Source organism: Strigops habroptila, chromosome 7, assembly GCF_004027225.2.
Source record: "Strigops habroptila isolate Jane chromosome 7, bStrHab1.2.pri, whole genome shotgun sequence".
Lineage (NCBI taxonomy): Eukaryota > Metazoa > Chordata > Aves > Psittaciformes > Psittacidae > Strigops > Strigops habroptila.
In genome coordinates, this window is record NC_044283.2 from 44,666,349 (window position 1) to 44,679,698 (window position 13,350).

Consider the following 13,350-nt stretch of genomic DNA (forward strand, 5'->3'; position numbering starts at 1 on the left):
AATAAGGGGAGAGGATGCAATTGCTCACCACCCGCCGACCGATACCCAGCCCAACCCGAGCAGCGATCTGGCCTTCCGGGTGACTCCCCCCAGTTTATATACTGGGCATGACATGCTGCAGTATGGAATACCCCTTTGGTTAGTTTGGGTCAGGTGTCCTGTCTCTGCTTCTTCCCAGCTTCCTGTGCCTCACTGGCAGAGCATGAGAGACTGAAAAGTCCTTGATTAGTTAAGCATTAGTTAGCAGCAACCAAAACATTGGTGTGTTAACAGAACTGTTCTCAAACTGAAACACAGCACTGTATAGCTACTAAGAAGGAGAAAAATAACTGTCACCGCTGAACCCAGAACAGTATTGGTGCGTTGGCCGGGAATCGAACCCGGGTCAACTGCTTGGAAGGCAGCTATGCTCACCACTATACCACCAACGCAGATGTTTTATTTATGTTGGCTAGCATTTATGTTGGCTGCAGAGGAACTGAAGATAACTAATGCCAAAAGAATCTTGAGCACCATCTTTTCAAGCTATTGAAATTGTGGCCACACAATCTGAAATAGCCCTGAAATGACAATTTGAGAGAGCTTTTCTCTTAAGTAGGGAAGGGACAAATCAAAAGTGTCTTCTTAGCGAAAATGTGATTAACAGCTCTAATTAAAAGTTTATTTACTAATAACTCTTTGCAGAACTAGTAGAATGCTGATCAAAGAAGCATGTTTCCATGTATTCCAGGTCCTAACTGCCCCCTTCCAAAGACTTAAGGAGTGAACTACAGTGAGAAGTGTATATGCAGCTTAAAACTGCCAGTAAGGAAAAGAAATTATGATGCTGGATCATCTTCACTTCCCAGTAAGAAAAATCTGCTACTGCAGAATTCAGCAACTGCAGAAGGACTCTTTCCAAGAGGCTCTCACTTCCCCTCTCATCCAGCTTTGCTAAATCCCTCTAATCCTTCTAGGGCTTCATCATGAAAAAACCATCCACAAGCCCAAATTCTCAGTTCTATGAGTGGCAGCCAAAGAAAAACTTAAGGAGAAATTAATTTATGAGACTTTGCAGTTGAGAAAAGGAATAAAGGTTCCATAAATGAAGATCACCTCTCATCGCTCATATACTGGCTTTCTTCATCTTGTTTTGAGTTCATCCTATTTGGGATCAACAATGTTGGTTCTGAAACAGATGGCTTTAAATTGTTTGGGGTTTAAAGATTTTTAGTTCTAGTTCTTTAGGAAAACCAAGCAGTATTTCCATTGAGCTGACAAAACTGATAGTCAGTAAAATTTCAGAGTATATACTATAATTTTTCCATAAGCTTAGTACCTCAATGTAAAGATTGCCTAATGTACAAATGCACAATTGCCAAAAAAAAAAAGAAAAAAGTCTGTTGTTTAGTTATGCTCTGTTTTAAAGGTGGGTTAAAAAACCATGGAGTCTAACTTTCCCAAGAATTCCACTCTGAGACATTTAAAAACAGAATCAATATGTATGTTTTTTAGATAGATTGTTTGACAAGAACATTGAAAAATGAATGAAACAGCAGAAACAGAGACTTGAAATCATCATTCTGACTCAGTTAATACTAAGTCATGTCAATGAAAACATCTCTCCCAAGAGCATCCAATTCAACTATTTGGTCTCCCAAATTCTATATTTGAGAACTTCATTCAATGTCGCTTTTGACTGAAGAAGCCACAGGAGACAAAAGTTTTCATGCTTCAGATGGAGCATACCCTTTAAATTCTGTATTTAACTTTTCTGAATATACTTTTTTGAAGAATGACTTACTTGCATTACTTCAGTTTATTCAGTTCTATGTTTTCTTTTCACTTCTATCAATATTAAGTACAAATTCACCCACTGGCATTTGAGAATCCCTCAGCAATCACAACCCACCACTCTGCAATGCTGATTCACAGCTTCTGCAGTGACTTCAGGGAGAACAAAATAGCAGCATGTGATTAGCTCAACAGAAAAAATAAAGCTTATATGTCAAATTTTGTACCAAACTACCCAGAGGCCTTTCTGCTTCACAGAAATGCTTAAATTGTTGCAAATGCTGCAAGTTCAACCATACTAGCAGTGCTAAGTTCCTCTCATTTTTTAAAAACAGCCATGACACAGCCAAGGATTGCTGACTTCAGCAATTACTCCTCCATTTCAATCATCAGCGATTCAGCGATTCAACCCAGCATACCACAGCACTAGTCTGTATCTTCCCATTGTTGTCTACATCATTTACACTTCTAACAAAGCCTTTGCGAGAAGTCTGTATTTACTTCTATAAGCTAAAACACCTAACCTCTTCCACATCTCCTCTGCAGGAACCTGTAGTACCTAAAAGTACCTAAATCAACAAGCATTTAGTGGCTATCACTCGAACCTGTACCATCCCCTAAATAAGCATCACTATAATTTGTTCCAGTGATATATATACAGGTGCTTGTTTGCTGGTTTCTAAACTCTAGGATACACTATTCGTTAAGATAAATCCTGCTGAATAACTACCCTGTTGCAAACACCTTTTGCATCAGGAGCTATGGCAGATGTTGCATATGTTGGCTCTTTCTTGCAGATCATGTTCCATTCTTGTTTGGATGGTGGTGTGGTAAGGTTGCCTTCCAGAAAGCCATCTTCTCTGTGAGCTAATAGCAGGGCCTAGATGTTGGGCTGCTACAAGACAGAAACGTTTCTCAGCTGAAAATCAGAAACAGGATGTAGAAGCTTCCCGAATTTCCACAACTGACCTTTGCAAAGTATTTCATATCTTTCTACTAAATTTCTTCGAAATATTAACTAAAGCCTATAAGGAATACTACTTATTTATTTTCAGTAATCTATTAGGCGCATGTAAAATCTTAAGAGACAGGATGCATCAGGAATTATGACTAGGTTCTGACAGGCTGCAGCATCATCTTGTATCAGAAGATGAAACTTTCTATCGTCTCAAATGGATTAATCCTAAATACAAATTCTATTCATGAATTATGACCAGGTTCTGACAGGCTGCAGCATGACCTCATACCAGAAGATGAAATGTTGTATCTTTTCAGATGGATTAATCTTAACCACAAATTCTATTCAGTGGGTAAGTTCACAAAAGTGGACCATAACAGTGAAAGGCATCTTGGTAAGTGATGGCATGCCAGGAAACAGTGAACATTATTATATTTTATACGTATTTTATTATCATTTTCATAGAAACGATGTATGTATCGCTATTTTTTTATTAAGTCTCTTAACTTACATGTGTCCTATAAAACCAGTATCAAACCATAAGAATTCAAAATAGAGCAGTGTGTTTAGACAAGGTATGTAAGAAAAATATATAGCTCACTTCACCTACAGCACAAAACTGTGTGGCATTCACTCAACACTCATCTATGCAATCCATAGAACTTCATTTGCAAGGAGTAACTTATGGACTGACAGGAATCACTGGAACAGAATGTCTGCAAAACCAGAAGTGTGGACTCTCCATTTCTGGTGATTTTAAAGACTCAGCTAGACAAAAATCATAGCTGAGCCCTGATCTAGTGCCGGTAACAGTCCTGGTTGTAACAGAGACTGAACCTCCAGATGACCTCCAGAGGTCCTGTCCAACCAACATTTCTATGATTCTCTAATTTCATGATACTGTGTCAGATTACCACATTCTTAATAAATGGATTAATGAGAAAAAATCTCATGGTCACAAAAATCTGAGAGTCAGGAACAGTCCTTTAACTCCAAAAATTGTATTAGAACAATGGCAAGACAGCTACGTTGACATAGTAAAATTGGCCCAAAATAAATTGGAAAGAGGAGTATAAAAGAAGGTGTCCAGTTGAAAGAAGATCACTTTCTCCAAGTTGGATAATCTATTTCTCCTCTAAAACATATGATATCAAGAAATTATATAGAACCCTTTCTTCTAAGTACGTAGTTACCTGATGCCTTACAAGGTAAGCTTAAAACTCTATAAGCATTTATGTCTTTTTAAAAAATATTTCTTGTAGTTTGCCCAAGTATCAATACTACTATATTTATGGTAATCGGAATTTTGTTTGCACTACCCACTTCAAACTTTGTGTGCAATCTCACAATTCATCAAAAGTTTAAAGACAGTCACCTCCTTGGAAAAATGCTATACTGACAGACAAGCAAGGGCAGGACACAAGAAATATGAGAATTCCTGAGCAGAAAACCAAAAATCATTCTTATACATACATTCTTATACATATTTCTATACAGCAGTGACTTTTTCTAATTTCAAGCTAATCAAATTCCCAAAAGTTCACACTCATTTTAGATGAGAGTTTACTAGCTAAACACTGCATTTCCGTTCCTTTAGGAACGCAAAGAGATGTAACTGCTATGTGGTTCATCTGGTAGTCTGACTCAAGGAAGGGCTTCCATGGTTTCTTGGACGTTTTGCCCACACGTTATTTCTGCCATACACTTCGCATAACCGAAGGAACCACAGGCATCAATGCCATCTCCGCTGCGGCTCCTGGACAGCAGTAACGATGGGACAAGCCGGGTCTTTGTGGCGTTAAGAAAGGCCCCGAGCGGGACCAAACGCAGCAAGAACCGTGCTGGTCTTGTGATGGGTGAGAGCCACCTCCTGGGGTCCGCTGGCACGCAACAGACGTTTATATAGACCTGCCGGTATCGCTTGCAAACGGGGCACCGCGGCGCCGTGGCCACCCGGTCTGGTACCGCCGTCCGCGGGCGGCCCCAAACCCGGGCCCCGCCCGCCCAGGGCGGAGGGACACGCACACAGGCACACGCACACAGACACACGCACACACTTACTTGATGTCCTCCCAGACGGCAGGGCCGTAGTTGCGGATGACGAGCAGCTCCAGGGCGTGATTGACGAAGCCGTACTGCGGGGCAGGACGAGACGGCGGCACGGTCAGGCACCGGGCGGGGTAGCCCCTGCCACAGCCCGCAGCATCCCACCCCATCCCTCCCACCGCGGTGCCGGTTACCCCGACGGGAACCAACCACCCCAAAACACCACACCACCCACCACCCCATCTCCTCCCAGAAAACAAAGCGCTGGGGCCCAGCTCCCCTCACGGTTCCCTCTTCCCAAGCGGATTTAGCCTCTTCCCTCCCATCGGCCAGACCAGACCACACCAGACCAGACCAGACCAGACCACACCAGACCAGACGTCCTCCGCCAGCGCCGGTCTCCCCGCGGAGCTCACCATGGTGCCGCCGCCACCCCGCCGCCGCCGCCACAGAGCACAAGACCGGTCCCGGCTGCCTCACAACCTCCCCCGGCTGCCACCGCCCCGAATGGCATCCGCCGAGAGCCAATGGCGAGCGCGGCCGCCGTGCTCTCCTCCAATCAGAGGCGGAGGCGGGACTGCGGGTGGCTCGGATGGGGAGATGCGGCGGCGCGGCGGGGGGCTGGGCGCGTGGCAGTGGGAGCGGCGGGTGCGAGGGCCGCGGCCAATGGGCACCGGGGAGCTCGCCCCGCTCCCGGGGCGCCGCTGCCGCGGCCGGGGCCGGGGCCGGGGGGCGCGGGCGGGGCCGCTGCTCTGGCGGCTGGGCGGGATTAGCCCTCAGGTGCTGCGGGCGGCGGGATAACGGCGGTTGCTGTCGCCTGAGGCTGGAGTGTGTGGGAGAGGGGGAGAGGGAGAGAGGGAGGGAGGGAGGGAGGGACAGGCCTAGGGAACACGCACATCCCGCTCGGCTATTTTTTCCCGATGCTCGCCTCAGCGGGGAACCCTTTGAACATCTAAATTGCAGTTTCCTACGCATCAAAAAGGATTTCCCAGATGCTTTTCTCCAGCCGGAGTCGTTGGGACTCGGCTGACACTGGCGCAGAAAATTGATCAAAATGCAGGTTCCTACTGGTTAGGTAGGCACGTGTAGGGCAACATGTGCTCTGGTGTCAGTGCCCTTTGCAGCGGTTGCTTTTGCAGGAGTAGAAATGCTTCCTCAGATGTTCGTATCCCAGTGCAACCACTCAGCTTTTAGGGAAATAAATGCCCCCTAAAAAGTGAAGAATCTGAGGGGCAAAAGATTGGCTGGACAGGATGCTGGGCCATCTAGTCTAGGTCATGATTTGCCTAGAAAAGTTAGATCAGATGATCCTTGAGGTCCCTTCCAATCTGGTATTCTATGAATCTATGAAAATGATTTCAGGCACCCTGTTTCTGTGCGTTCATTTTTTTTCAAATGCTGTTAAAGTTAAAAGCATGATAACAAGTGCTGTCAGTAATATTTGAGGGGGACGGGAAGGAGGCTTGTGTTGTTGAGTCCTTGTCAGTAGCCACTGAATAAACATTGCATTGTATCGGTAACCCACTGCAGACTGATTCTGAAAGGGTCTTCCAAGTAAGTTATGATCCTTAAAACAGGAGGTTTTGAGCAGAAGATTGCTGACAAAATGCCTAAGACAGTTCAGGAACAACCGACTGTCACCATATGTTATCGTATACATGGAACAAAAGAGAGAGTGCAGCACTTGAAGAACCCATTTAGTTTAGAGCCCTTTGTACCATCTAAAGACCTGACCTCAGTGCATGAAATAAAAATACTGTGGAGACTACTGGTTTTTGGTTTTTTTCTTGCTTAAAAAGAATCAAAATATGTTCAAGAGATAATGACATTATCTAGAAGGAGTATAGGATGAATACTTGATGGACTACTACTGTAGTAGCTCTTGGGCAGAGACCTTGGTACATCAAGTCAGTAGAGCCATAGATGTTAATCCAGGTGGTTCTAGATTTAAGTAAAATTGCAAAAGTTCAGACCTTAGTAAGATAGTGCAAAATAATTTTAAAATTCGAACTGTTCACATACTTCATGAAAAAAAAAAAAGAAAGTGAAGATGGAGTGTGTTGGAACTTCTATGTAAATAAGTTAATCAATGACAGCATTTAAAATCTTTTGAAATCTCATATATTGCTTGGTGAACTTTCAAATCTGTGTCAAGGTCTGTTAAAATTGCTAATAAGTGAGGAGACAGATTATGGGTGGATAACCATGAGAAATCTGGCAAACATCACCTCCAAGAACAGTAGAGTCAAACCCTGCTTTTGGGTCACATAGGCATAATAATCAATTCTACTTAGTTTCACACATTCCTAATCTACTGGGAAAACCAATTCAACATTTTTTAAAGGTTGACCAAGAACAAAAGTTTCAACATAGCCAATTAAAGCCGTACAAATAGTACGCTAATTTTTAAAGGAGGAAAGAAAATTTTTGGGAAAGAATAACCAAACTAGTGGTTAAAGATACCTGTGTAGAAAACCAAACAAAAACTGAACAGATGAAATCTCTAAGAATCTCTTAAATCTCCAGGAAATTGGCAACAGAGATGATACAATAAATCATGCTGCTGTAACCAGACAAAAGGCTACGTTTCCCTATAGCTGAGAAGGGGTCAGCTAGTCACCAGTTAACTAGGATTCAAGTATATCAGGTCTCCATCTGCTTTTCTGATTTGGTAGGAAGTAAGTTTTGGGAAAACAGGAAAACATATCCTACAATACAAATGTTGTAGTTACATGCCCTTTGTAATCTTTGTGTGCCTACTGGTGGTAGTAAATCTACACTACTGGAAGATCTAAGACAACACCTGGGAGTTTTGCCCTCTGATGTTGTGTAGTCTTCCTCTTTGCACACCTATAAAACAGTTTTGAGGATACAAAATGTCAAGGAAGTCCTGACAGCACATCCCAGGCAGGAAACAAGAAGACTGGATTGAGAATCAGTGTTAACATTTCCATTCGTCATAAGTTTCAAGGGGATCCACTTGCTTAGTCTGTATATGGGGTAAATCCTCACACTCATAATATGATACTAGAGAGATTACATAAAATAATTTTTAGGTGCAGTGTTCAGAAAGTAAATTATCCTGACAACTTTGTGTTACTGAGTGACATTTTGAAAAAGTGCTGATATCTGCAAAGGTCAATTGTGAAATTCCCTTTCTTCCTCTGGTTTGCTTCAAGCTTCGTAGGTTGCCTTTGCAGGTTGTTCTTGCCATTAAACCATTGTAATACAAGTGGAAGTTCTAGCATGCCAGGTGAGATTTGTAAAATGTGAACTGAAACCAGCATGGGCAGAATTAATGCAGACAATTGATTTAGTTTTCTAAAACAGGGATCCCCTTTTAAACGTTTGGAAGATGATGAATTAAAGAATTCAACAAAATGATTTGCTGAGAGGGACTTGCCTCCATTCCAGATGCCTGTGAATCAAGACTATCTGGTAGGTCTTAGGCAAGATTTTGTTTCAGCTGAAGGAAAGGATCTAAGTCAACAAGATGAACTACATATGGGCTATGTTTTTCAAGGCCTAACTCTATCAGTATCAGTACTGTTAGGTTACATGCATCATGCACATAATGCAATCATTTGGACTCAATCTGATGCACTTCCATAAAGCCTGCAGCTTATTCGTTATAGCACACAATCTCATTCCCATTCGGGGACCCTCTACGCTAGGTACAGCTCATGACCTTGCTGCTCAGACACTTTTTGGCATTCAGGAGTGGGAGAGTAGCTGTGGCACTAGCCACAACTGGGATGTGTATGGGATGGAAAGGAGCCTTTTAGAAAGTGTTTTCTGTAACTGAAATCCTACCAGGCAGCTTCGCCACTTCGTGTCTCCCAGAACATGTTTCTCAAGAGGAGTTTCCTGCACTGGCCATCAGAAAGCCAAAAGAGTTGTAGTCACTGATTACAGGAAGAAAACAACTGCTGTACTTTTTAAATGATGGTGTACATGTTTTTTCCTGATTTGAGATACTAACTTCATCTGGAAATTCTTGGTGAGATTCATGAAAACAAAAAGCAGCATAAGATCCTTTTATGCTGTATGAAAGGGCAGTCGCCAAGACAATGACTTTGGGAAAACAACTAGCTGGCCAAGAACATCTACATTCAGTTTAATATGGTTTGCATTAATACACAAGCACTATAAAACAAAGTATTGTAATAAGTTGCATTTTTTACTTTGGACTTTGCTTTTACAGTTTATATTGTTCCTGTAATCCTGAATAAAATTGCTGCCTTACATGGTATTGCTGGATTTCACTTACTAGAGTTACGTTACTGGCATAAAACTGAATTATGGGTATTTTCTAGTTATCTGTTTCAAATCATAATGGCCTGATACTTGACATTTGGTATTGTAATAATAATAATAATACTTCTCAGGTACAGAGAAATTCTCTAAAGATCACTTCAGCAAGATTCATTATTTCTACTGTACGCTATTTCACTCTGCCGTTACATTCATCTTCCAATGCTGATATTGACAAGTTTTGACTGAAACAGTCCTCAACATGTCAATGCTGTTCTGTAATGCCATAACCTGTGCAGACTTGAGAAACTTTGTGGGCTCTGCCCATTCCTGCAAGACGAATGTAATTTTAACAATGTAGAGCCAACTAATCATATATCCAAATCTTCCCTAATACCTTCTGCAATCACTAAAAAGACTTTGATTTTCCTAGGCTTGTACTCCAAAGCTCTTGGGAATGTTACTGTCCTTGATATTTTCTTTGGCAGGTTTTGTTCGGGCTGAAAAATTCAGAAGAGTAGAAGTGTATCTATGACTTAATCTGCCCCCTTTCACATCCTTGGGATGTTACAGCATGTATTCCTCTAGGTTATTTCCTATTACATGCTTTCAGGATAATCATATAAACATGACAGGTTTTGGTGTAGTGGCACAAGAATTTGTAACTTTTTGCTGTTCAGAAGATGGGAAACAATTTCAGCATAGATCTTTGAAGGAGGCCTTATAATGGTGCTACACAGCACTGCTCATTTCCATTTATATTAGGAAACTACTGGCTAAACTTGACTTTAAGCATCAAAAGCAGATGAGACACAAAACTTTACAAGGTTCCTTAGTTTGAGATTCTTTCATAGGTTATTATTTCTTTGACTCGCTCTGCAGTTTCATGTTCTAGCCTAACTGGACGTTTAACATTCAGATCCTACTGTTTGTTCTCAGGAGAGTACGTATCTTTAAACTGTTGCATCTCAATGTAGCACAAGTTCCAGAACCACTGATTATCTTCCATCTTGTATTTGCACTTCAGAATCAGAACAATGCTGAGTAGCATAAGACAGTGAGTTTTACTCTCTGCCTTTGCTTCTTGGCAGAAAAAGACTGTGAGTGAACTCATATGAATGGGATTAGGAAATCAAAAAAGAAAAAAATAAAAAAGAAAAAAAGGGTGAAAAAAGCAGCTTGTATCTGATTATTTCCTTTATATGTATTTGTGAGCAGCCATACCATGGGAGACGGTTTTAGAGGTCTCTAAAGACTGTTGTCACACACATCTTGCCGACTTTAAGAGGTAGAAAAGAAAGTCCTAGCTTTCACTTCAGAAACAGCCTCGAAGTTAAGTTTAGTTCCTGCCAAGTTGACTTCTGATAAACTGGAGCAGGGCTTTGAAAGCAACATGGTTCCTTGCTATAGGGCAAATAGACACAAAAATTATTGCTGCTGCAGGAAACAAAAACTTCCCTTCCATTGCTTTTGCAGAACAATGAACAGGCAGAAAAATTGGTAGGAGCTACAGTGGCCTGCTAGGTTATAGGATGGGTGGGGTTTGAAAAATGGTCCTCTTGCCAAGATTCAAGAGAAATTCCCCTCAATTGTGGTGGCCTTCAGCTGGAAATACTGATTCTGTCTCCTGTACTATCTGTTGCAGCTATTTCTGCAGAGAATGCAGAAGAAAATGATGGGAGAAAGATACTGGATTTGGGGGAGGTTTGAATTCTTCCTTTGTAAGATTTCACAGGAAAAAGTAGATCTGTCCTAGGGCTCTATTATCTGTGCACTTCACTGTTTTATCAGTTTCTGTGACTTCGTTTGCTTTGGTTTTGCACAGTAGTTTAGAGAGAAAGAAAATATTAGCTCCACACTAATTGCACTTCCTCTGACACCAGCAATGAGAATTTCTTTCTAACATCTCCCTGAAATCTTATCAGGTCTTGCCTGGATGAAATAAAATCAGTTGAACTCTTTTGCTATAGCTTTTACTTTCGCTATGTCGCTGTTAAGATTCAGAGGTCCCACTTGTTATTTATTTCAAGGGCCATGAACACCTCTTCGGCAAAGAAATTGCATTGTGATAAAATCTATCTTCTATCAGATAGTGATGGAATCAGCCCCTTAGAATCTTCATGAATTAATAACATTAAAATAAAATAAAAGTTCATATAGTAACAACACCGTTTCTGGACATAATACTAAGGTATTTGTATACTTATGTAAACAGCATTGCATCTGAAGACTTTCACAATAATGTACAATATACTACTATACAAGACATCAGTTGGAAAACAACTGGTTTATTTCCTTGCAAAATCTTCCAGTATAGCAGCAGTTAAATTGCCTTCCTTTTGTTTATCAGCAATTTTCTTGCTGGCTGATTCTTTTTTTTTCCACTGACTTTAATCTAAGTAAAAAGATTAGTTAAAAAGTGAAAGGACTATTGGAGATCTAAGTGAAAAGATTAGTTGAAAATAATTGTCCCTTATTAGATACATATTCATTCAGCAAAAAACTTAAACAGAGGAACAGCTTCAGTGAGACCTGGATTCTAAAGTTATACTTCAAGCTAAACATAGACTTGTGGGGTTTTTTGCAGAACAGGTCTGAACACAAGTTCATTTTAAAGCGCTTTATGGAATCATCTTAAATACATGCCTAAATCCTATTTACTTCACTGAGATTCAAGTAAGTTCCTTTATGTTTACACTTAAGTGCCTTATCCAGTTTCTTCTCTGAACTAAGGCTGAAGCAGAAGTTTTGAACTTTTCAGAAAAAAAGTGAAATAAAAAGGATTTCTATGGCAATTCTATCCTAGCTGGTAATGTAGCTTAGAGTGTATTAAAAAATAGATATAAAAACTAATGTTGGAAGATGAATTTGATCTGTAATAAGATCTGTTATCTGCATTAATACACAATTATTAATTTAGCCCCTTTGGCCTAGGGCACATTTAATTTTACAGAGATATACTTAGGAAGGTGTCATGGACATCCTACTGAATGACAAAGGAATGGCCATCATCATTCAGTCCAGCAATATTCTTTCCTAGGGACAAAAGCAAATTCACTCCTAGGAGTCCTTCCTATTCAGTAGATACGGAGAAAGATTTTTTTTTTTAATTTAAAAGCCTATTTGCTTTTTAACATTCAACAGTTGACATGGATGGATAAATTCCTACTGACTTCAGTCATTACTGACTTAATATAATGAGCCTACTGAAGACTCAGTACTCAAATACTCTGACATTTTAAAATCCAGGAGTAGCCCCATGGGACTGCTACTAGCCTCTGGGTATTTATATCAATAGAACAGAATTTTCCAACCAAAATAATATTGCAAATATCAGTTGCCAAGATTTGCATAGTTCTTGTTTCCTTGAAACACTGCTGTTAAAAATGTTACAAATACATCTGCTTGTATATGTGCATGTATATATATGGTGTGCGCAAGAGAGAGATGTGTATATATATAAAATATATAGACATTCAGGTTCCATTTTTGTGTCACAGAATTATTTCTAAGTGTGTTGGATGGATATAGGAGACCTCAAGCAATAGCAAGATTCAATGTTTCAAGTTTTGTTTAAATGCTGATTACAGGAAATCTGTATTAAAATATTCTTTTAAAATGTTCTTAGTGCTAGTCTCTTATAAGGATTTTTCCTAAGGCTCTGATGGTCCATGTTCTGTATGAGATGGTCCATGTTCTGTATGAGTTTCTACTCAGATAAACACTCAAATAAAAACCTGAGACAAAACAGTATATTGAGCTTCATTATGAACCAGTCAAGTTCAGAAAATGAACAGAATGGCACCTTAGTCTAATGTAATTGCTCCTTGAAAATATGCAGAGAGCAAAATCTGATTAAGTGGCAACTAGCTTGAAGAAAGATTTTTATGGCTTGATATGCCTGAACCCAAGAGTTTAAGAGGTTAGAATAGTAACTAATAATACTTGATACTACTGGAAATACTTGTATGTATGTAAGCAGTACAGTTCCCCAGCTTGCAGTTGGAATCAAACAGAGAAATTTCTGTGCAGATGGATCTGCTAGTTTGAGAGGCAGAATCCTAAACTCAGGACTCATAACTAACTCTATTCTGCCTGTTCTAGAGGCAGACCCTTGAGAGTTTTCCACTCATGTTCCATGTTTGCATATGTGTTCATATGTTTTAAAGCATTTCTGCTCACCTGTAGATTCCCCTGGCAACTTTAGAGTATACGATAGGCATTTCAATAACATGTCATACCCACATTGCTGTCCTTGAATAAGGATCATAGATTTAAACTGGTGTGCTTCTGTTCCATTTTATACAGTCTGACTGGAA

The 13,350-nt window shown here is 40.5% G+C and overlaps 1 protein-coding gene and 1 non-coding gene across 2 annotated transcripts in view; both read right to left on the minus strand.

The window, feature by feature from the left end:
* Positions 1-5,282, minus strand: part of GUCY1B1 (guanylate cyclase 1 soluble subunit beta 1) — a 43,163-nt gene extending 37,881 nt beyond the window's left edge. Inside the window, exons 1-2 of the mRNA XM_030491935.2 lie at positions 5,194-5,282; positions 4,793-4,866 (exon numbers count right to left, since the gene is read on the minus strand). Of these exons, the coding sequence (XP_030347795.1) occupies positions 4,793-4,866; positions 5,194-5,196 (77 nt within the window). The 5' untranslated portion in view covers positions 5,197-5,282. The remainder of the gene's footprint in view (positions 1-4,792; positions 4,867-5,193) is intronic.
* TRNAG-UCC lies at positions 360-431 on the minus strand. The gene has a single exon. It is a non-coding gene; the product is annotated as a tRNA-Gly (tRNA).
* Positions 5,283-13,350: the final 8,068 nt, after the last annotated feature.